This window comes from Lutra lutra, chromosome 14 (assembly GCF_902655055.1).
Source record: "Lutra lutra chromosome 14, mLutLut1.2, whole genome shotgun sequence".
NCBI lineage: Eukaryota > Metazoa > Chordata > Mammalia > Carnivora > Mustelidae > Lutra > Lutra lutra.
In genome coordinates this window covers 82715537-82738900 of record NC_062291.1, presented here as the reverse complement: position 1 = coordinate 82738900, position 23364 = coordinate 82715537, and the positions used below count along the sequence as shown (strand labels likewise).

Sequence of the window (23364 nt, the reverse complement as noted above, 5' to 3'; positions counted from 1 at the left end):
AGTAGTTGATACCAGAAGCCATATTTTTTTTTAGATCTTACTTAAATTCAACTTAGTTAACATACAGTGCAACCAGAAACCATATTTTTGATGGAGCTTTCTTGTAACCAGAAAGAAAACAGTCTGTAAATAAATTAGTCTTTTCAGAAACACAGCTGAGGTTAAAAATATTTTTTTAATTTTGCTTTTATTTTTATCTGCATTTTTTTTTCATCTGGAGGAAGTCCAACTTTCACAGTCCCTGCTAACTCTTAAACTTTTTTTTTTTTAAGATTTTATTTATTTGTTTCTCACAGAGAAAGAGAGAGTGCAAGATGGGGGAGAGGCAGGCAGAGGGAAAGCAGGCTCCTGCTGAGCAAGGAGCCCCATGCAGGACTCTATCCTAGGACGCTGGAATCATGACTTGAGCTGAAGGCAGACACTTAATGACTGAGCCACCCAGGTGCCCCCCTTAAACTTTTTAATAGGAATGACTCTGTGCGTAACACAGACTGTTCTGAGTTTCACTGAGTGAGAGATAGTGCAGCCCACTGATGATTCACTGGTGGAGGAAAGATTTATAAGATGAACCCTTGTCTTTTGGTGGTTCTCTTCAAGGAAGCTGATCCTGTCTCATTTTTCCCCTGGAAGGTTCCTCAGTGGTGCGCCGAGTACTGCCTCTCCATCCACTACCAGCACGGGGGCGTGGTATGCACACAGGTGCACAAACCCACGGCGGTGCAGCTCGCCCTGCGCGTGGCAGACGAGATGGATGTGAACATCGGCCATGAAGTTGGCTACGTTATCCCCTTTGAAAACTGCTGCACCAGCGAAACCATCCTGAGGTGGGTTTGGGGGGCTTGGGTCTGCTGTGCTTGAAGATGTTCAGCTTGTGTTCTGTGATGCCACAAGAGCGTATTCTTGTGTTCTACGTCTTATAATGTGTCCTAGTGACTGGCCGCTTCATCACCAGCCAACTGTGCGCTGGTGGTTTTCCTACACTGGCATCACCAGGGGTTTCTTGTCTAAACTTTTTCCATGTCTCCCCATAATCCTCACGGAAAAATGACAACTTGTTAGGTTGGGCCCAAAGGCCATCAAGTTTGTGCTTCTTGAGCTTCTCCTCATGATGGGTCCATACAAGTTATCTGTGCGGCTGCCAAGTTGACACATGCGTGTGGTTCTCCTGTGCCCCGTGCCCTCTGCTTGGAATGCTGATGCCTCTTCTGGACATGGCTGATTCCTTCTAGGCGTGCGAGACCCCATGCAAGGCTCACCTACTCCAGGAAGGCTTCCCTCACCCTCCTGTGCTGTGCGTTAGAAAACACTCCACCAGGCCTCTTTAAAACTTGGCACCAGCCTCCATCATGGCAGGTTCGATCATTGTTTGTCTACCTCTGCTTTTCAGAGTCTTACAGGTTCCGAGGATCCTTCTCATTAACTACCACAGGTTGAGGGAAAAGGGCATCTTTTTTTATCTCTGTTTTTAGCTTCACTGTGAGATGTCCTTTGCACAGAGGGTTCTAAGAGTTTAACACGCAGAGGCGAAGAGAAAAGAGAAACGTAATTTGAAAAAAGCAGTGCTCTGGGCCAGAGTTTCTCAGGAAGTTTTATATCATACCCCACCTAGAAAATGGAATTATCTAACAGCACCTCACAGAAATGGTCAAAGCTGCTTGGCCATCCCAAGGACTTCAGCTGCCCCAGGCACTACCTGACCACTCCAAGGGCTAAGGAGACAAGTGTCTTGGGAACAGTATGTCTGCACATCTGTAATTCCTTTGTGTAACACACCACTGGGGAACTTCTGCTCTAGTGTAACATGGTTGGTATATATGGTGTGGTGTGTGGTGTGGTATGGTGTGTGGTGTGGTATGGTGTGTGGTGTGGTGTGGTGTGGTGTGTGTGGTGTGGTATGGGGTGATGTGGTGTGATGTGGTACGGTGTGGTATGGGGTGGTGTGGTGTGGTATGGTATGATGTGGTGTGTGGTGTGGTATGGTATGAGGTGGTGTGGTCTGGTGTGATATGGTGTGTGGTGTGGTCTGGTGTGGTATGGTATGGGGTGATGTGGTGTGATGTGGTACAGTGTGGTATGGGGTGGTGTGATGTGGTATGGTATGATGCGGTGTGTGGTGTGGTACGGTATGATATGAGGTGGTGTGGTGTATTGTAGTATGGTGTGTGGTATGATGTGTGGTGTGGTGTGGTGTAATATGGTGTGGTATGTGTGATGTGGTGTGGTGTGGTATGGTATGGTATGAGGTGGTGTGGTTTGGTGTGTGGTGTGGTATGGGGTGGTGTGGTGTGGTATGGTGAGTGATGTGTGGTATGGTATGGTGTGTGATGTGGTGTGGTATGGTGTGGTGTGTGGTGTGGTGTGGTATGGTATGGTATGAGGTGGTGTGGTCTGGTGTGGTATGGTGTGTGGTGTGGTATGGGGTGGTGTGATGTGGTCTGGTGTGGTATGGTGTGTGGTGGTGTGGTCTGGTGTGGTATGGTGTGTGGTGTGGTATGGGGTGGTGTGGTGTGGTCTGGTGTGGTATGGTATGAGGTGGTGTGGTCTGGTGTGGTATGGTGTGTGGTGTGGTATGGTGTGGCATGGTATGATATGAGGTGGTGTGGTGTGATGTGGTCTGGTGTGTGGTGTGGTATGGTATGGTGTGTGGTGTGGTGTGGTGTGGTATGGTATGGTATGAGGTGGTGTGGTGTGTGGTCTGGCGTGTGGTGTGGAATGGGGTGGTGTGGTGTGGTGTGGTATGGTATGGTATGAGGTGGTGTGGTCTGGTGTGATATGGTGTGTGGTGTGGTATGGGGTGGTATGGTGTGGTATGGTGTGGCATGGTATGATATGAGGTGGTGTGATGTGGTCTGGTGTGTGGTGTGGTATAGTATGGTATGAGGTGGTGTGGTGTGGTATAGTATGGTATGAGGTGGTGTGGTGTGGTGTGGTCTGGCGTGTGGTGTGGAATGGGGTGGTGTGGTGTGGTGTGGTGTGGTATGAGGTGGTATGGTGTGTGGTGTGGTATGGGGTGGTGTGGTGTGGTGTGGTCTGGCGTGTGGTGTGGAATGGGGTGGTGTGGTGTGGTGTGGTACAGGGTAGCAGGTGCTGGCTCTTGCATCCTCACATCCCCAGGATCTGACATGCTTGTTTCAGAGAACATTCAACAAATTTACTAGTGGAAGGAAGGAGTAGTGCCCACTCCTAGCTAGCTGGAGAGCTTAGAGCCTCTCGTGGTAAAGTCTGGAGACTTTTCGCATTCAGAGAGGCCATGTGACTCATGGGGTCTGTACTAAGCTGCTTTCCTTCAAATGTTTACCTTCAAAAATGGAAGACACAGGTCTTCGGGTTAGGTTTAATCATAGGGAATCTTTCCATCAACAGCAATAGCACTTGAACTTCTTGAAGATATCTCGCCTCCTGCTTTTATAGCCACAGTGTCCCCGAGTCATCAAATTAGTGTATATGCAAAACTCTATTATACAAATGATCTATGAGTGATACAGATGAACTAGGGAAGAACCTCCTCATGAGAGCTGGAGAGGACAGGATATCGGACCCTTCACAGGAGTGAAGGATCCCCACACTTGACAGATTCATTCTTTATCCTTTACATTTTGAAGTGGCCTTTCAAATGGTCGTGGTATTAATTAAGGGACAGCTCTGACTATAGTCTGAAGTTGGTATAGGTATTTTTATATCTGGATTTTTTTTACATCTGGATTTTATTTTTATATCTGGACTTTTACATCTTTAATGCCACCTTTTGTCAGGAACTCTTGGATGTAGTCAGTTTTAAAATGCAATATTACAGTATTGCTAATTAATACGGATCAAGTGTACACACACACACACACACACACACACATATACACACTATTTTTTAGAAAGCCACAGAGATAAATAATTGTGTAGGTCGAAGACACATCTCTCGCTGGGACTTGGCTTCCATGTGATTATTTTATGGGAACCCCCCCACCACCACCACCCAAGCGTTCAGTCTTGATGGCCAGAAGAAGGGCTACAATTCATGTTGACATTGGTGTAGTTCTTATCTGCGCACTGCATTCGCTCTTCATATGGACAACAGCTTTTGGCTGCAGGGCCACTGAGGCACAGGTACACCTGTGGAGGCGGTGGGGCTGGGTGACCGGCCTTGGCCCCAGCAGTTCTGCTTTCTGCTGCCTTGGCGGCGGGGGCGGGGGCGGGGGGGAGGCTGACCCTCACGCTGTCTTTTGTGTCTGCACTTTGCCATTATTCTCATTGCCAGGAGACTGTTCTTTCTTTCCCCTTGACAGCCCCCAGCCAGTGCAGAGTCAGCAGTACCCTGATTTGTTGCTAACAGAGTCTGAGTCGCAGCAAAGAGGCTCAAACTAGTGAAAAGCCCCCTATGATAGAAGAAAGCAGCCCCCATCTCCCTCCTCGGATTCTGTGCTCTGAATAGGAGGCAGGGTGGCTGGAAGAGGAGTGTCCCCCACCACTTCCTCCCCGGAGCCCTGCACAGGCCACCTGACCTCTGCGGCTCAGGCTTCCTCATCCCGTAAGATGGGGCTCTTATCCTGCCTGCTCACAGGGTTATTATGGGGGTGACACGAACACGTGGGGCCGACACGTGTGAGCACCTTATATGTGTTAGCTAAATTTTGATTCTCTAGGTAAATCGGAACCATGTTCATTTTCTTAGAGATCTGTGCGAGCCATAATTTTTAAAAAGCTCAGATTGAATAGCTATTTAAATGAGAGCCTTTAAAGTGACCTGTTGATTACGGAAGGCAGTGTTCCATACTTGCTATTGTCTTTTTCATTTTCTTTGTAGCCCCTTAGTATCTCATTTGTTAGGCACATAATAGACCCTTAGTAAATATAATCTTTATGCCTAGTACCATTCATTTTGGATGTTGTATGTAACAACTTAGTTCTTCTATAAGCTTTTTCGTGGTCTTTTTTGAAACAGTGGATAATATTTCAATATATATATATATATATATATATATATATATATATATATATAAAAACATAAGTATTATATACCTAAAATAGTCTTTCTGAACCAGGTGTCCAGACTTGTAGAAGTGATACATAAATTACAAATAGAACACAGATTTTTAAAAAATGACTCCTGTTTTCATTCAAGGTCAAATTTGCTACATTTAATTTCAGAAAATATTAATAAAACTACCCAATGTTTTATTTTTAGCTTTCTAAAATTCTGTTTTAGGGATTTGAAATATAAACTACACTTCCTGAAACCTTCACAATCTGTACTTTTTTAAAAAATAGTTATCAGGAACAGCACTTTTTAAAGCACTGTACATATGATCTAATTAACACAAAGGTAGGAAATAGATCTCTATGTTATGGAGAAAATTAGAGGTTTGTATAGTTTTAGGATTAAGCCTTAGTATTGCCTTAGTGTTACATAATCATCTGGAAGGCCCAGGCCTTGCTGAGTCTAGTGGAGTTTAAATAAGTCACCATCTTCCTCTTTTAATGAAGCCTTGAAATATTTCCATAACACACCACCTCCTCCTGGCAGAAAACATTTCTCCCTGTAAGATCAGTGCTTAGATGAGTTTTTGCTAAGAAGGGAATAGATTTAATTTCTCACGTGAAGGAAGTAGCGTAGATTTAAATAATCTGTTTTTAGACCAGAGTCCATAGTAACTTGTGATTCTGTCCCACTAAGTACCCCCGTTAGAGAGAGGGCGTGACAAAGACATCTGTGGTGTCGTTTGGAATCTCTGGGTTTTCCTAAGGGCCTCTGACGTTCCTCCTGCTTCTTCGCAGGTATTGTACGGATGACATGTTGCAGAGAGAGATGATGTCCAGCCCTTTTTTGGGCACCTACGGGGTCATCATCTTGGACGACGTCCACGAAAGAAGCATCGCCACCGACGTGTTGCTTGGTCTTCTGAAGGATGTCTTACTGGCGCGGCCAGAGCTGAAGCTCATCATTAACTCCTCCCCGCACCTGGTCAGCAAACTCAGCTCTTACTATGGCAATGTGCCTCTCGTAGAAGTGAGAAAGCAGCACCCTGTGGAGGTTGTGCACCTGAGCAGCGCTCAGAAGGAATCTTTTGAGTCTATTTTACGCCTTATCTTTGAAATTCACCAGTCCGGCGAGAAGGGGGACATTGTGGTCTTTCTGGCCTGTGAACAAGTAAGTCATATTCTGGCCCCATGGAGTCATTGGGTTCCCTAGGGGGAACCTTTTAAGCTCGTTGGGAAACTTTTAATAATTAACATCCAGGTGTCTGTTTGCTGACTCACTGTTTAAATATTTGGTTCCAACACACCCTTTTTTTTTTTTTTAAGTTCTTGGGAAGCCATGTGGCATGGTAAATAAGACGGGTTCCGAGCGGAGGACACGGGAGGGCTTCTGAAATCACAAGCTGTGAGAGCAGGGGACAGGGGAGGCGCTCGGGACTCCACAGCGGGGGTCTCCAGAGCCCTGGGGCCGGCTCTCAGCTGCACCTGCGTGCTCGGATGGTCTCAGAGAGATGCTCGATGACTACTGCCAAGCTCTCGGCTGCCTCCCACCTGACCAGGAGCATTTGCTGCAGAGGAGGACTGTTCCCTAAGCACTTGACCTAGGGCAAAGGAACAAAAAAAGTTCCCGCAGATGGTCCTACAGTGGTCGGTGGGGTGTGAGGCAGAAAGGCATCATTTATAGCACAACCAGAAGGCTTTCTCCCTGCCCTGGGGCTCCTCTTCTGTAAGATGAATGAGAAGAATCTGGCTGGATTCTAGAAGATGCGTTTTTAGGAGAACAGGGGGAAATGTATAACTGAGCATATGCTACTGCTTTTACATCCTCAAGGTGCCCTTTGGGGTTGCACTGGATTTTGTTTTTAATTACAGCTACTCAGTGGCCCTACTTTCCCTCTAGTACTCTGTTGGCCCAATCTGGAAGCCTCCAGACTCTCAAGAACTATACCTTTCTTCTTAGAGACTGATTTCCTGGCCTTTTTTTCCTACCCATCATCTTACTCAGTGAAAGTACCAGTTTTTAGTAGACCATGACCCAAATATGTAGTGATTCCAGTGATGAAGCAGAAACCAAAAAGGAAATTGTTTGATACTGGCTCAGCCACCAGCTGAACAAAGACAAGGTTCTCAGCTCTCCGTCAGAGTATTAAGTTTCACATGCTTTCAGAAATACTTACAGAAGTATTTATTCTGTTTTATGTTCAGAGCATAAAGGATGACTGACCCTCCTAGCTTCAGGAACTTTAGACGGATTTTACCTGCTTCCACAAAGTAATTTAGAATCTCAAATGTATGATAACTATGGCATGTTTCTCCATTTTTCATGTACAAAGTTTCTTCAGTAGGAGATCTTCTGCCTACTACAGTGATTTATTCTATTATCATTTCCTAATCCTGCATGATTCAAGATAGTTGAGAAAGTCCTGAGAAAAGTGATAAAATGTTAAGCAGCGAGGAGAAGGGAAGTGAATGAAGGGAAGGGAAGAATGGCAGAATTAGACAGTGTGAAAGTCAGTCACCCGGTGACAAAAGACATATGTTTGGGGGGAGGAGGGACGTATAATTAAGACTGATGGAATGAGTAGTCCTCCTTCAAGTCAGAGTAAGCAAAAAATCCCAAGTGGATTTTTTTTTTAAGACTTTATTTTTAGGGGGCGCCTGGGTGGCTCAGTGGGTTAAAGCCTCTGCCTTCAGCTTAGGTCATGATCTCAGGGTCCTGGGATCGAGCCCCGCATAGGGCTCTCTGCTCAGCAGGGAGCCTGCTTCCTCCTCTCTCTCTCTGCCACTCTGCCTGCTTGTGATCTCTGCCTGTCAAATAAATAAATAAAATCTTAAAAAAAAAAATAAAAAAAAAAAGACTTTATTTTTAGGGGGGTGGGAAGAGCAGAGGGACCAAGACAAGCAGACTCTGTGCTGAGTGCAGAGCCTGACAAGGGCTCCATCCTGTGACCCAAGCCGAAATCAAGAGTTGGTGCTTAACTGACAGAGCCACCCAGGAGCCCCCAAAATGGATTTTTGAAAAATAAAGTTTCTAACAGAGTTGGGGATAGTGGATGGTCTTAAGAAAGGTATTTGATTTTTACAAGTTTAATATAAGCTATAATTAATGGCATGGTGACTTTAAATGTCAGACCTTAGGAGATGCATCTTGACCCAGGCTGGTAGTAGAACTCAGGGCTTACAAAGGCATGTAATCTTTCTTGAAGTTGGACCTGAAGGACATTTCCTGTTAAGACACCGTAGTCTTGTAGTGTCTGAAACTCTGGCAAGTGATAGTGTGATGAAGGCTGTGGGCCGGAATTTGTGATTCCAAGCTCTGAGCGTGAGGCAGTGATGTTGGGCGGGAGGTGGGCTGCAGGTCTGACCTGGGTCCTGGGATCTCTGAGGGAGGCCCCCCTCCGGCTTCCGCTTTGCTCACAGTTCAGCTCTGAACCCCGCAGCTGGAGTCTGCTTCTCCCCACGTCCCCCGAGCTAACTGCACACACGGTTCATCTCCTGACAGACGTTACTCTTTTCTTCTTTACCACTTACGTCAGCATTTCCTTAAGATATTCCTCTCCCGGGCACCTGGGTGTCTCAGTCTGTTAAGCATCTGGCTTCTGATTTCTCCTTAGGTCATGATCTCAGGGTCATGGGATGTTGGGGTCTGTGCAATGTGGAGTCTGCTGGAAGTTCTCCCTCTGCCTCTGCCCTCCATGACAACCCCGCTTGTGCGCACACGCGCACTCTCTCTTTAAAAAAAAAAAGAGAAGAAGAAAAGATACTCCTTTCCTGTGGTCTTGCAATCTGTCTCTTTGAAAACCTCGCCCTGCTCTAAATCTGTGTTGACAGCCACTGATCATTTTCCTCCCACACTATTTGAAGCTTTCTTAATTTCCATATAAAATTTTCAAGTCTGCCATGGCAGTTAAATGTCCTAGGAATGCAGGCAGTTAAGTACATGACCAGAAACGTGCTGCTTGTCATTTTTTAGGTTAAGAGCTACACTTATAATTGCAGAAATGCTCTCCACCATTTCGGGTTGGTGAGCACCGGTTGCCTCCCTCGAGCTGTGAGCACCAGCCCAGCCGCCCCCCCACCCCAGGCTGAATCCGTCCTCTCGGCCACCTACTGCCCCAAGTCTTCACACATAATGGACTTTGAGCCCTCCGTGTTTCTGGTTCCTCATCACTTAACTTTTAACCTGGAAAAGTGAAATGTTATGTAGAGAACGAAGTTGAGATTTATGGTCCCATCAGCCCAATTATGGTACCCCTCTAAATTGTTCCAGAAAGGCACTGTGAGGTTGAAGGTTTTCTGCAAAGTGCTCTGTACAATTTCAGGCCTTCCATTTGGGGCCTGGGGATCTCCTTTCAGTGCATCTTGTGCTTTCCATGGCTTTGCAGGGGATTCTAGGAAGGCCCCACATAGATCAGCGCACTGTACCCATTGGATAAGACAGAAATGCATAAACAGTTGGAAGAACCAGATAAGTATGTTGAGCTTTTTTTTTTTTTTTTTTCCAAATTCTGAACGTTATGGTCTTAGAGCCCCATGTCAGCTGAGCCTGAGGAGTCTAAACCACACACTGCATCGGGTTCTGTTTTGCTCCGCTTTTTTCCTTTTGAAGATTTCTTTTATGCCTTTTTCATTCTCCATTTGGGACAAAACTCAACCTAAGAATTCACCTATAACCAAGAAGATCTAGCAACTAGAAGCAAATTAAAAATGAGTGGCCCAAATTGCCTTTTAAATGGTATTCTAAGAGAATAAGAGAAATGTTTGGGTGTGATTTGAAGGTTTATTTTGAAAAATAATTGGTCACAAGCGGGCTGTTGGAATCCATCTCCTTTTCCAACTCCAGTAGCCCCTGTAGGCAGCCTATTCAAGGGGGTCATCCGGGAAGAACAGGGGATGTCCTGGAGAGGCAACTGGTGGCCAGTGGCAGGGACACACAGCCCACTTTCCTGCTTTCACTGTAATTTCCTACAGGCTGTTATCACATATGTTGAGGACATGATCAGAATTATAAATTTGTTACGATTGTCCTAATTGACAAGTTTTCATTATGATCAGTAGTTACACTCTTTGCTTGGTAGACCTCTGCCCCCAGGAAGCCACCTCTGTAGGGACACGTACACAGAACGTGGCTGGACACCTGCTCACACAGAGGCCTCTGGCCCACTTCCTGGGGCCTCGCCGCAGCTCAGGAATAACTTTCAGATGGCTCATCGTGATGCCGTTTTTCCAGGCAGATCTGTCCTACAAAACCCTCCTGTTAACTCAACCCTCTTCTGCAAATGAACTGAAGGAAGGAGAGTGAGTGAGCGAGTGCACTAGAAAATGGAACAGGTCTTAAAACCCAAACAGTCATGGAAAGTCATTTTTTTCTTTAGAATTTTTGTGAAATTCATGAGGCTTCTTCCATTTGGTAGTTTGTTAGTTGGGCCCTTAAGAAAGTAGAAATTTTAGAAACCTAAATGAAAATGGTATAAGAATTAAGTGACATCTTTTTTACATGAGGTCCTAAAAAACTAGTTGTATTTGAGAAATAGAAAAATACTTTCTAAAACACGCTGCCTTTTGAGTGTTTTGCACCACTTACTTCTGTATAGTTTTAGGGGAAATAATTTACTTTTTTTTTTTCTAATACATTTGGCAGTGAAACAATTTAAAAGGGTATTTCTAAATGCCTGAGTCATGCCAAGGTGTGTGAATTAGCAGTGAATATTTCTTGCCTACTTCATTGCTCGTATGTTGTCTTAAGGTGCTAAGGGGTCAAGACAACTTTCAGAGTGACCCAGAGACCCTGATTACAGAATGTACATGCTTTTATTGGACACCCAGCGCTTGTTTTGTAATTCTTAACTCTGCCACCTTTAGAGCATCATCACTGATGTGAAAATAACTTAGGTTTACCCATCATTGGTAATGGATTTGAGAAACTGCATCAAGCTACAAACATAGGGTAAGTGCATGAAGGCACAAATAGCACATTTCACAAGAGGAAAACCATTCTGGACTAAAAGCAATGAAATTGTTTATAAATTATATTTAACTTCCCCAAAGAAACGTTCTTGTCCAGTTATATCTCTTCACGTACTGACTTACACAGATGACGACACAGGTCTTTCTTTCCTTGTATACATTATGCAGCTTTGCCTATAGTTTTATTTAATTAGACATTTTTTTAATTAGACTTTTTTTTTTAAGTAGTAAAGTTGTTTGTGACATGTTTCTTCTCATGGATGATACTGTTTTTTACTTTAGGATATTGAGAAAGCCTATGAAATCATCTGTCAAGAAGGATCTAACTTAAACCCAGATCTTGGAGAGCTGGTGGTCATTCCTTTGTATCCAAAAGAGAAATGTGCATTGTTCAAGCCAAATGATGAAACAGAAAAGAGATGCCAAGTTTATCAGAGAAGAGTGCTGTTGACTGCTAGCTCTGGAGAGTCTCTGATCTGGAGCAACACAGTCAAATTTGTTATTGATGTGGGTGTAGAAAGGAGAAAGGTAATTACTACCAAGTCGGTAAACCCTCTGCTGGTAATTGTCCTTGGCTTCCTGCCACCATATCCACTGGGAAGTGAGGACAAAGCCTGTGATCTGGGAGAGGGGGCTCCCTGATGGGCTCCCCTGTGCAAAGGGAAAGTACTGCAAGCCTTGTTTACCCTGTCGGGCCTCTCATTAGCATGTAGGTAATCCCCAAACCGAGTTGATTTCAGGTGCCACGGGAAAATGTCCTGAGAACAGACACAACTACCAAGGCATAAAGGCGGTGGATCTCCTAGTCAGTGGTTTTTCTTCAGCTCTGATGCCAGCAAGGCAAAGTGTCGGACTTCTCATCAGCCTTTCCCTGTGTACATCTCCTGAGTATTTTTGGTAGCCCCGTAACCAAAATGATTAGGGTCTTCCCTGAGGTGATTTACCGGAAATTAGTTTCAAGTACATGGACTTTCATCTTACCAAGTTTTAGCTTGAATGTTGATATGATAAAATTACTACCTTTAAAGAAAAAAATTAGAAAAAAGGGAAGTAGATCTCAAACTCTCAAAGACACTGGAACGTAAATCCTAGTGTTTAAGAACTGAAAGAACCTCCCCAAGTACTGATCTGTTCCACGTTATCAGCAGTTATGTAGCTTTTATCCCTCGAGGAAACCGGAACTTCTGAGTATCTCACTGTCTCACTGCACAGAGCAGGGCCCCCTGATCTGAAGCTCCCCTTGGAGCCAGTGTGAGGTCTTCCTGGATTAGTGCACCACTCAGGACCCAGGGCTGTCTCCCCACCCCCCACCCCCACCCAGCCCCTGTAAGAGAAAACAGTGACTGTTGTTGCCACGGGCAGTTCCTGTCTGATCCGATCCAGGCCTGGGAGAGCTCAGCGGTTGTCATCAAGGTCAGACCGCTGAGGTCATGATTCACATAGACCCTAGAGGAGACGCATAGAACCTCGAGGAGATGCACTGGCAGCCGTAATGCTTTCCTCCATGTGGCGGATGCCTATCTGTCGTCATCACGGGGTCGTACTTTGAGAAGTGACACTGCTAGCATTCAGGAGATGGTGCCAAGGTCCCATGTTTATGGAAACTTGAAATCCATTTGTTAAGGCACTGGCAATTTCTCTGTCAAGACATGGTCTGTAGTAAGTCCGGACCGGAGAGGAGGGGCCTAGCAGAGTGTGTCATGGGTGACATGAGGGACCACATGCGGCCATCGGCCCCGCCTGGAACCCCCGAGTGTCTGATGCGACCCGTGCTGTCTTTCTGTTCCAAGGTGTACAACCCGAGGATACGGGCAGACTCCCTGGTCACTCAGCCCATCAGCCAGAGCCAGGCCGACATGCGCAAGCAGCTTCTCGGCTCGTCCTCCTCAGGTAGCCCCACTGTCGTAGAAACGGCTGTAAATCCCTGACTGAAGGCAACCTAGGCATGCTCACACCACCCTCTTCGGTTTCTTCTAGGCAAGCTCTTCTGTCTGTACTCCGAGGAGTTTGCCTCCAAGGACATGCGGCCACTCAAGCCGGCAGAGATGCAGGAGGCCAACCTGACCAGCATGGTGCTCTTCCTGAAGAGAATAGACATCGCCGGCCTAGGCCACTGCGACTTCATGAACAGACCAGGTAGCTTTGTGCTCGGCGGGCGCGGCCCGAGGCGGGCTTCCTCTCCTCTGCCCGCGGCCAGGCCGAAGAGCAGGCGCCCGGGGCAGGCCGGGCCAGCGTGGGCTTGGGTTGTGCGCCAGCATTTCTGCCTTTAGAGAGCAACATTCTCTGAAGGAGTTTAAAAGCTGCTAGAACTATCTGCCCCGACCATGGAGAACCGTCTGCCATTGGCCCCTGGCGCCCGGGGGGCCGGGCCTGGAGACCCGCTGTCGGCTGAGTGTGGCGTCTGGATCTGCCGGCAGCAGAGGGCAGGGGACTTCGGGCGGCCTTCAGGGCTCCTGGTGGGACATGTGTCAGCCAACCGTCCTTCCTCCTACATCGCACGGTCCCCCCAGGAGCACCCCGGAAGTTCCCTTCTTTGTAATTCAGGTGCAGCTCTTCCTGCAGGGCCGAGACTCTGAAGCCGAGGACCAAGCTTGGGGTTTCAGGCCGGCCATGGTTCTCGGGATGGGGGGGATCTCCACGGAGGGTCCCGTCACCCGGAGGTGCCGCCTTCTCCCTCAGGGCCGCCCCTTGCCCTGGGCCCGCGGCCTCTCTGAGGAGCAGCAGAGGCCTGCGGAAAGGCCGAGAAGGCACGGGGCAGGCGGCTCCAGCGGTGTGCGGGGTGGCCACGGGCCTGCTCAGCTCAGGAAGGTTGGTCGGGATCTCGGGCCTTCTCGCACGTTCTGCTACCTGGCGGGCGAACGCTGCCGCCGCTCTGCCTGCACGGTCCAGGGGACGCGGAGGAGCCTCTGACGTCCGCAGTCCGCGGCGAGGAAGATGGGCAGGCGCAAATGCGGTCCTTGTTCTCATGCATTTAAGCACGCGCCCGTCCTCCCCGGGGCAGCAGCACCGTCTCACGCCCGCGCGGACGGTCGTCCGTGCTGAAACAACGCTCTGGGGGGGGGGGGGGGTGCCCGGACTCACCCCATTTTACAGATGAGGAAACCGAATCACAGAAATTAGGTCCCGCGCGCATACAGAGGGGACTCTGCCAGAGTCTCCTTGAACACATCGGAGCCCGTCTCCGGGTCGTCTGAGGGAAGATCTGGGGTGCTTCTCCACCGCACCACACCCCAGAGCCCGCAGGGGCGGGTCAGACGCGGCCTGCTAAGCACCGTCTGCCGCGGCTTGAGCAGGAAGGGGCGCCTTCCCTGGGTGCCCCCCCCCCCCCACGGGAAGGCCCTTGCTAGGCCCCAGCGCGCCACCGGCTGCTTCCTCAGGCGGCCCTTCCCGCCGCGCGTCGGGGCGGTAGTCCCCGTGGGAGTGGCCGCTTCGATCCCGGCCGCGGCCTGGCGTCGCTGAAGCAGCAGGCGCTTGATGTCCGTAAAGCTCCCCGACCAAGAGCTGTGATGCTTTCGCTGGTGCTTCAGGCGCACGAGCGCGCTCAGACAAAGGGACTCCCTCCTGTCCCACTCGTTCCTGTCCCGCGTGTGAGACCAGCGGTTGCGGTTTCGCTGAGACTCCGGGGAGGGCGAGCGGCGCCTGCGCACGTGCTGCTCCTGGCCACACGTTCACGCGAGAGCGGCAGCCGGAAGGCCTCGCGCAGGGAGCGCGGCCGGAAGGCCTCGCGCAGGCTCTACTCTTCCACGGAGCTTTCCCTCCGTTCCCACGTTTTCCCGTCGCGCGGCCCCGTGGCGCCAGCAGGCTCACAAGCGCTGCAGAAACGCTTTTGGCCTTATCGCCGCTCGGGTCCCCGAGGCTGGCAGGACACGGAGCTTCAGTAAGAGGAAGGTCCTCCAGAGGCGCCAGCCTTTGTGAAGAGGTGCCGAGAACTGACGAGGGACACGCCTCCGTTTGTAGCGGACGCGCCCACGTGCGGGGCAGCAGCTCCGGGGACCGCAGCGCCTGAGGATGTGACGCGTGGTTGTGGCCTGTGTTGGGGCCTCAGCCGCTGCGTTGGTTCTCAGAAGGGGTAGGAGGGGCGGGAACTGTGGGCCGCTAGCGGGGGTGCGGCCCGGGGACCTGGGCAGGCCCACGGTGCTGGTGGCCGCATTCCCGTGGCCCCGGTGCCCGAAATTTCCAGCCGCCACCCGCCTTCTCCCGGTTGCCCTTCTGCTGAGGAACAAAGCAAGGGTCTCTGCCACGTGCGCCCATTTCTCAGGTTTCCCCTCGGTGACCTCAGAGCTTGCAACAGCGTGGCTTTTGTGGGAGGCCAGTTGGCCACATGACCCCTGCAGCGACCTTCCGGAGACCACGCTCTGAAGAAACACGCTTCATTTGTGAAACTTGCTCTTCCGGCTCCGCTGCTCCTCTTGTAGGCCCAGAATCCCCACATGCTGACTCCCCGGGCATCTTCTTGGCTCCAGACATTAGATGTTTGGTGACCCACCGTCAAGACGGAAGAGACGCAGCCTCTGTACAAAGCCAGCCGCAAAGCACGGCAGCGGGGAAGAACCCCCCCGTTCTCCCGGCAGCCCCTCTGCACTGCAGATGCCCAGAGCTGGCAGCGGGGGCTGCAGGCTAGGGCCTCCGTTTACTGTCGGCTCCCGAGGACACGCACAGAACTGTGTCTGCTGTGCTGGGGGAAAAAGCTCACTGTGGATTCGCCCTGACTCATCAGTTCAGAAGGAAAAAAAGATGATGCTTGCAGCTGGTGCATTTAACTCAACTTACCACTGAACTACGCCAGCGCAGCCATCCTGTTACCCCTTTCAGGATCCATGAGCCGTGTGCAAGTGAATTTGGCATAACTAGGCTACAGGCTATTCATTGAACTCTGTTGATGTAGAGCTCTTCAAAAAAAAGAAAGAACCCATTGTTTTTTCTTCCCTGGTGCTGCAGGTTTATTTCTATCAGGAGCAACAGGATCACTGCTGATCAGGGTCAGGAGGCCCAGGGTCAAATGAGCACATGTTGCCCTCTGGGAAGCAATGGCACCTACACAAAAATTGGGGACAAACTAGCTGAAACCTACCAACCTGCCCCAGTGTCATCTTTGCATCTGGTTGCACAGTTCGTGTGGCTGCGACGATTGGCTTTGGAATGACCTGGGAAGAAGGAACCCACACACAGACTTGCCAGATGTGGTGGCAGGATGGGACTGGGTGGTTGAGGAGAAGGGCACGGACGTGGGGACGGAATTGCGTCACAGCCACGGAGGTCAGTGTTGGAGTCAGCAGAGTGAGGGATTAGAGATGCTGCAGGGGCTTAACCTGCCGAGATGCTGCGGGAGGTTCACCAGAGGAGTCAGGACTCAACGAGTCCAGATCTTTTAGAATCCTGTCTGCCATGGAAAAGCCACGTTTGTGTGCACACTAGCAAGCACCTCTGCTTGTCTCTGCATCGCTGGAAATGGGGGATTTTGCTTTGGGGTTTGCAAAAGGGTCTTTAAATAGGACAGTCTGTACTCAGAGGACAGAGAGGCAGAAGGGGCCAGATGCCACGTGCACATGCTGGTGTGCGCGGACAGCCTTGCCGCAGAGACCCCCGCCAGCTGCCGGCCGCCCCCCACAGCCCCGGACATGAGCGGAGAGCCTGACACCGCACGGGCAGGAACCCCCTCTAGATGTCTGCATCAGTGACGGTCATGCTCGTGGAGTGTGTTTCTGTATTCGGTGGAGGGGGAGTGTGGAAAACAGGCACAAATACACTGGAACAACTCCGGAGCCGCTGAGTGAGGATCCTGGAGGGTCTCGGAAGCAACAAAGTAATTTTTAAGAAAGTGAAGAGGAGAAGGGAGAGACTGTAGAAGGCACAGAACGTAAGCATTTTCAACTCTTGATTTGCCTTAGGCTCTTCATGGGTCCCACATGCAGGGACTTACTCTCTAGGCCGGGATGCTGGAGGATGAAAGGGGACACTGTTGACGATAAAGCCGGGGCGAGCCACGGGAACCCGCCATACTCGGCCAGCCGGGGCAGAGGGGCCCAGGTGAGGGACCGCACCAGGAAGCTTGGGCTCCGGTCACAGCCCCCTGCTCCCCGTGTAACATTAGCATTGTCAGCCCCTCGGGCCTCAGTTTCTTCATCTGAATGTGAGCATAATCAAAGTAATTGGTTCACAGAGTTGTCAAGATAAATCCGTTTACATGACTGGCATGTAGTCAATCTTGTAGCTGTCCCCACCTGCGTGACTCTCACCTGAGCTCAGAACAGGCCTGTGGGCTCTGAGCCGCCGGGGTCCCATTCCCTAGAAGTCCCAAGACTTTAAAGTCTACACTGTCAGCCCAGAGCCATCTCCTGACTCGTCAGTCTCTCCCCCTGTGGACTCTGCGCTGTGAATGGTGCCCAAGTCCCAATCCTAAAACCAGCTGGGACCAGAAACTTCGTTTTTCTTTAGTCCTCTCAAGCTGTGACTTCAATGCTATCTGTCATCTTTCTCCGTGTGTGTGTGTGTGTGATGGATGCAGGTACCAGGTACACAGTGAGAGCTCTGAGGGCAGCTGTTCTTGTTCCTTCCAGAGGCCAAAGTGGCCCTTACCTTTTCTAAGCTCCAGTGGCGCTTGGAGACCCTGTTCCTTCGACACAGAATGATTCTGCTGTGGTGTATTAGTTAGAATTTCTCGGGATACCTGGGTGGCTCACTTGGTTAAGCAGCTGCCTTCAGCTCAGGTAGTGATCCCAGCTTTCTGGGATCGAGTCCCATATCGGGCTCCTTGCTCGGCAGGGAGCCTGCTTCTCCCTCTGCCTGCCACTCTGTCTGCCTGTGCTCACTCTCTCTGACAAATAAATAAAATCTTTAAAAAAAAAAAAAAAAGAATTTCTCTGGACGTGAGAGCCAGCCATGCGGTTCACAGTAGTGTAAACACAAGTGGAGGAAGATAAGGAGATTGGGGTGTCCCATGAAACCCAGAGTGAAAAGGAAGTCAAGCCTCAGGAACACAAGAGACCTGAACAACCTCAGCACAGAGTCTCATCTCCGTCTCTCTTGGGTCTTCTCCTTTGCTCTCGTCAGTCCTCATGGCAGAATCCCAGCTGTGTTCTCCAAGCCTTGCGATGTCCGAGTCAGCCCCTGCACACTCCTGAGCTTCTCTTGGTCCAGACTCTGAAATCCCCAACATAGAGCGTCATCGGCTCAGTTTGAGCAGGGCCCCACCCCGAGCCAGGCAGCCATGGCTGGAGGTTAGTGGGAGTCTGGGAGGTGGTCATGGGCTACAGCATCATGCTTCTTGGAGTGGGGGCGCACTTCCTGGAGAAGAGGCCCTTGGGGTAAAATTGCATCTCCGTACATTGGAAATTGGTTGTTGGTGTATATGTGTGTCTCCTTCCTAAGACCTCCAACTCCAGAAGGGCCAAGATTGGGCCCGTCCACATGTGCCCCTGCCCCCAGGGCCTCGCAGATGCCAAGAGCACGAGACACAAGTGGCTTGAGAAGAAAGGGGTGAATGAGTTGAATGTTATCCTTGAAATAAGTTAACAACAAGGCAGCCCCTGGAGCTGGACTCTGCTCCTTTCTTCCCCTTAGTCCTTTCCTAGGTTTGGGCGGTGCGAGTGACGAGAGGTGCCCGTGGCTCTCTGGTCTGCGAGGGTGTCCTTCCAGGGCACGGCACGGCAGAGCTGGCCTGAGGGCCTGGGCTGCCCCTGCCTCATGCTGCAGCCGGTGCCCAGCAGGCGGTGGGAGCGGCGCTGTTGCCGGCGAGCCCCGTCCACTGCAAGGCTGGGTACGAAAGGGTCTGCTCCTGCCGGGCCGGGGTCGGGCCTTGCCGTGGGCATGGTGTTCAAAATGCGTCTCTTCCGTTCACCCGTGGAGGCCACCCTGTCTCTCAGATTCTTTCCAACTCCAGCGCTCAGTTTGATCCTTAATCCTGGATCCTTAGTGGTTAGAGAGTAGGTTAAGGAGTATTACCTGGTGGGGGGCGGTGGGGGTAACCAGGGACAGTTGACCAAGGGAGACCCCTGCCCTGTTCTCCAGTGAGACGTCCGTTAGCACCGTTCCCGCGGCTCACGCTTAAGCAGCTGCTGAGGAGAGTCTCGTCTAAACCCTTCTGCTTTGTGGCTCAGACGGTTTTATGAGCTGCTCTGGGAGGTGTGCAAGTGTGGAATGTAGCGTGAGCAAAGCCCATTAGGTTACTTCTTTTGTTCCTTCACCGGCATAATCTACACTCATTACCTTGTTCCTTCTGATATAAGAAAACCCAAGAACATCCTCTTTTTTCCTGACGTTAGGACAGGAACAGAATGATGAAGTTACTTCTCCTCGTAATCCTGTGTGCAGCCAACTCAGCTGCAGGGCATAAAAACGAGGTGCAGGTGCCCTCTGGGGACACAGCCTGGCTGCGAAGCCAGACGCTTACTGGTAGTTGCCAAAGATCCTGTAAGTTATAACGCAGCAGGTTTGCTGATTTATAGAAATTGGTTTCTAAACAGTTGTCAGTAATTAAGTTTGTGCTCCCAGCACCCTCCTGCTGTGTTTAATCTGAGATGCGCGTTTCTGTGACTGCCTCTCGAACATTCTCTGGCAGGTCAGCTGTTCTGTCATGGCTCACTGAGAGAACTCTTGGACTTTTTTTTCCTGAATAGCCCATCTGTCTCCTTCCCAGGACTGTGGCTTCTCAAGGTCTCATCGTTGCCCAGGGGGGTGTCCAAGAAGGGAGGAGGAGCGCACCGGTGCTCCGTGCGGACACCCAGGCAAGACGGAGGGGGCAGAACCTGGGCAAGGACAGGAATCTCCTGGGAGGCCTGCCCTGCTTCGTGTTAAATCTCTGAGAATTCAAAAGCAGTAGGAAAGTTAATGTTCTTCTCTCCCGGCTGGGGATTAAAGCTGAGCGCCAGGGCATTGAGCAGGTTTCTGGGGGTTCAGGCAGGTTCTCGGAGGGGCTACTTCTTAGAGCCCCTGCAGCCCCAACACCTGCTTTTCCAGAACTAAGCTTTTGCTCACCACTGCTGTGTCTCAGGTTGAGATCAGGGCTCTTACATGCTCTGCTCTTCTTCACCGAAAGGGCTAGAGACTTGGCAAACTGCACATCGGCATCATCGAGCCATTTCTCCCCCAACAGCAGTGGTTTTTCCCCGTGTTTTCATGGTGTCTTGTTAGCAACGAGGGGTTCTAGCAAATCTGAGTTGGTGACTGGCTTTGGAGTTACACAGTTTGCCTGAGTTTTGACAAGTAGCTTAGTGGTCAGTGTTTTAACAGCAAATAAGGTTATTTTTATTGTTATATCGAACTCCCGGATGCAAGTTGGTGAAATTGCTGCTTGGGTCCCCATCATGTTCATCTGCTCACGGCGCACCTGCTGGAGTTGAGACAGTGAAAGCGATCTGGAGGTGCTCAGAAATCCTACAGTGTCTGGGGAGGAACACAACAGCTGCTTAATGCTCTGCTTTGCTTCTTTGTGTGGCCTGCGTTGCTCTACCACCTGCCGGACAGGTGAAAAACACTATTTATTAATCTCATCTTATTCTGCAAGGCCAAGAGTACCTTGCTTTGAATAAATGGATTATCTTTTTTGGTGGGGATTAGCATATATGATGAACACGTCATTACTGATGTTGTATAAACTTAAAGAAGAAATACGGGTCTGGAGCAAATCATCCTGCTGACAAGTAACTCTTGAACATCCTTGCCTACCATTTCGGTCATCTCTCCAGGTTCTGGGTCAGTTTCAGTGGATTAATTTTTCTCTTTGTTATGGGACTGTATTTTCTGTTCTTCGTGCCTCATGATGTTTTATTGGATGCTAGACATTGTACATTTTGCCGTGGTGGGTATTAGATATTTTTTATTCTTTTTTTAAAGATTATTTGACAGAGAGAGATCACAAGTAGGCAGAGAGGCAGGCAGAGAGAGAGGGGGTGGCAGGCTTGCCGCTGAGCAGAGAGCCCGATGCGGGACTCGATCCCAGGACCCCAAGATCATGACCCAAGCTGAAGGCAGAGGCTTAACCCACTGAGCCACCCAGGCGCCTGATATTTTTTTTCTTATACTCTTGACCTTTATCCTGGGTTGCAGGATGATCCTTTCAGGTCCTGCTTTTCAGATCCATTAGCTGACACTGGAGAGTGTACATCAGGTTGGTGGGGGCGGGGGCTCTTCCCTTCCGCGTCTCCTACCCAGGGCCCCATGAACTGTGCAATTTCCCAGTCCAGTGGGTAGAAATGGGGGTAATCTTAGATCTCACTAGAGCAGCTGGCACTGTCCCTCTAATCCCCTGGATGGTTCTGGGACCCGACACAGCTTCTTGGGCACGCTCTGCTGATGAGTGGAGACCTTCCGTGGATCTTCTGCATCTTCTCTCTATATGGCTCCTGTCAGGTACCCCACCTGCAAGCTCTGGCCACCTTAGCCTCCCTGGGCCCTCCACACTGTCTTCATGACGCAGGGAGTCCAACAGGCTCCACCAGGTCCCCTTCTGGCACTGCAGCAGGAAACTGTCAAGGCCTCACGCTGGGCAGTCATGGCGCTCGCGTCATTAGCGTCCCCCCCTCGGGAATCACTGTCCTTCACTGCCTGACATTCTTGGTCTCACAGGCCGTTTTTTGCCCACTGTTTGGGAGGGAGGTCCAAGACTTGTCACGCCATCTTGTTTCTAGGAGACGGTGATGATTTTTTCCCTCTGCTAGCCCCGGAGAGTCTGATGCAGGCCCTGGAAGACCTGGATTACCTGGCAGCACTGGACAATGACGGGAACCTCTCCGAGTTCGGGATCATCATGTCGGAGTTTCCTCTTGACCCGCAGCTCTCCAAGTCTATCCTAGCCTCCTGCGAGTTTGACTGTGTGGAGGAGATGCTGACCATCGCCGCCATGGTGACAGGTACTCCTCGGGGAGCGCTGCTTTTTTGTGTCCTCAGTCTGTCCTGGCTCTAGAGTTAAGCGAGAGCCGTCTGAAATAGTTTAAGGACCTAACAGAGACTTTGACCAATTCATTTAACCCTTTCAAGTGATAATGAAGTACTTTAACAGATCTAAAAGGTAGAAAGATGAATTATCTTAATATAAAAAAAAATCAGTCAAATCCAGTGAATTTGTTCATCAGACACTGAAAGAAAAATGTGTCACTAGAAGTGTTCTTCCCTAACAGACTTACGTGTTGCTGTTTCCCGCGTCCTTCCATCTTCTTACTTTCTGTTTTAATGTGTTCTTTTACTGGCAGCACAGGCCTATGGCTGCAGTGGGGCCTCTGAGCAGCTCCGGTCCCCGGGTGTCCCCCTGTTCTGACTGTGCTACCAGCAGGGGACTCGCACTATACCTGACGGAGGCAAACATAAATAGGGACAAGAACATAACAGCACCCTAAATCTGATTTCTAAGTAAGCAAGAATAACATTTGTTAAAAGAAGTAGACAGGAGCGGTTCCAGACACACAGCACTGAGCCCCTCCCCTCTGCGTGTTGTGTTTAGGTCACAGGTCTCCAGTCTTGCTGACCTTGTGACCTTTTGTGTCTTAAAGCTCCCAACTACTTCTCTAATGTGCCACATGGAGCTGAGGAGGCTGCCTTGACTCGTTGGAAGACGTTTTTACATCCTGAAGGAGATCACTTTACCCTCATCAACATTTACAAAGCCTACCAAGACATAGCTCTGAACTCCACCAGTGAACGTAAGTGAATGCTTGTGATCCTGAGAAACTCATTTCCACTTTTCTTTCCTCAAAGAAAGCCGTGTTCCTCACCCTTCCCTAGCCCTGCTGGTCACCCAGGTGGAATGGCGCTTGAGGCCCCGACCGCGCCTGCTGCCATTCGTGTCTGTGCCCGTGGACCTCCAGCGCTCGGCCCGGCCCAGCCCGCCTCGGAGCTAGCTCAGGTGCACGTGACGTGGGGACACAGAGACTTGCATGGCACAGCTTCCACCCTCCAGGGTCAGGGAAGGAACTGCCATCTCTAGGGGCCCCGGGGTCAGAGCTGTGCTTCGTGCTTCCCCTAACATCCACATTCACTCCCAGGCGAAGAGAGGATGCAGACGTTCGGAACCAAACCAGCCAACCAGGCCCCAGATCCCAGGAACGAGTCAGCGGGTTGCCGAGGGGGCTGGAGAGAACAGGACTGGGGTTTGGCCAAGGGGAGGGGAGGAGGGGAGCGGGCGTGTGCAAAAGCTGAGGAGAAGTCCTGGTGCTGACCGACAGAGAGCGTAGGAATTTCCACAAGAGGGACCCAGGGAAAAGGGAACCGGAAACACCTCTCCATGAGTCTCCCTTGCCTGGCTTTAAAGACGGGAAGTGGATCCCGAAGGGCCGACGGGCAGAGCAGTGGGCACAGGCTGGGGCCTTCAGAGGCAGCCAGCGAGGAGCTCCCTTCCTGCAAGGAAACCTTCGTTTTCCATGAAGCATATTTACCTCCTTTGCTCTCGTTGGATAAAAAGTGAGCTGAAAAAGATGACAGCAGTTCGCATAGCAGTAG

General features: G+C 50.2%; 1 protein-coding gene across 3 annotated transcripts in view; it reads left to right on the top strand.

The window, feature by feature from the left end:
* Nucleotides 1-23364, top strand: part of DHX32 (DEAH-box helicase 32 (putative)) — a 57209-nt gene that overhangs the window by 30103 nt on the left and 3742 nt on the right. For 2 of the 3 annotated variants that reach the window (XM_047702942.1, XM_047702941.1), the window contains exons 3-9: nt 631-824; nt 5767-6139; nt 11218-11463; nt 12726-12825; nt 12913-13071; nt 21561-21782; nt 22419-22568. In XM_047702942.1, the coding sequence (XP_047558898.1) occupies nt 631-824; nt 5767-6139; nt 11218-11463; nt 12726-12825; nt 12913-13071; nt 21561-21782; nt 22419-22568 (1444 nt within the window). The remainder of the gene's footprint in view (nt 1-630; nt 825-5766; nt 6140-11217; nt 11464-12725; nt 12826-12912; nt 13072-21560; nt 21783-22418; nt 22569-23364) is intronic. The other variant, XM_047702943.1, reaches the window with a different exon arrangement.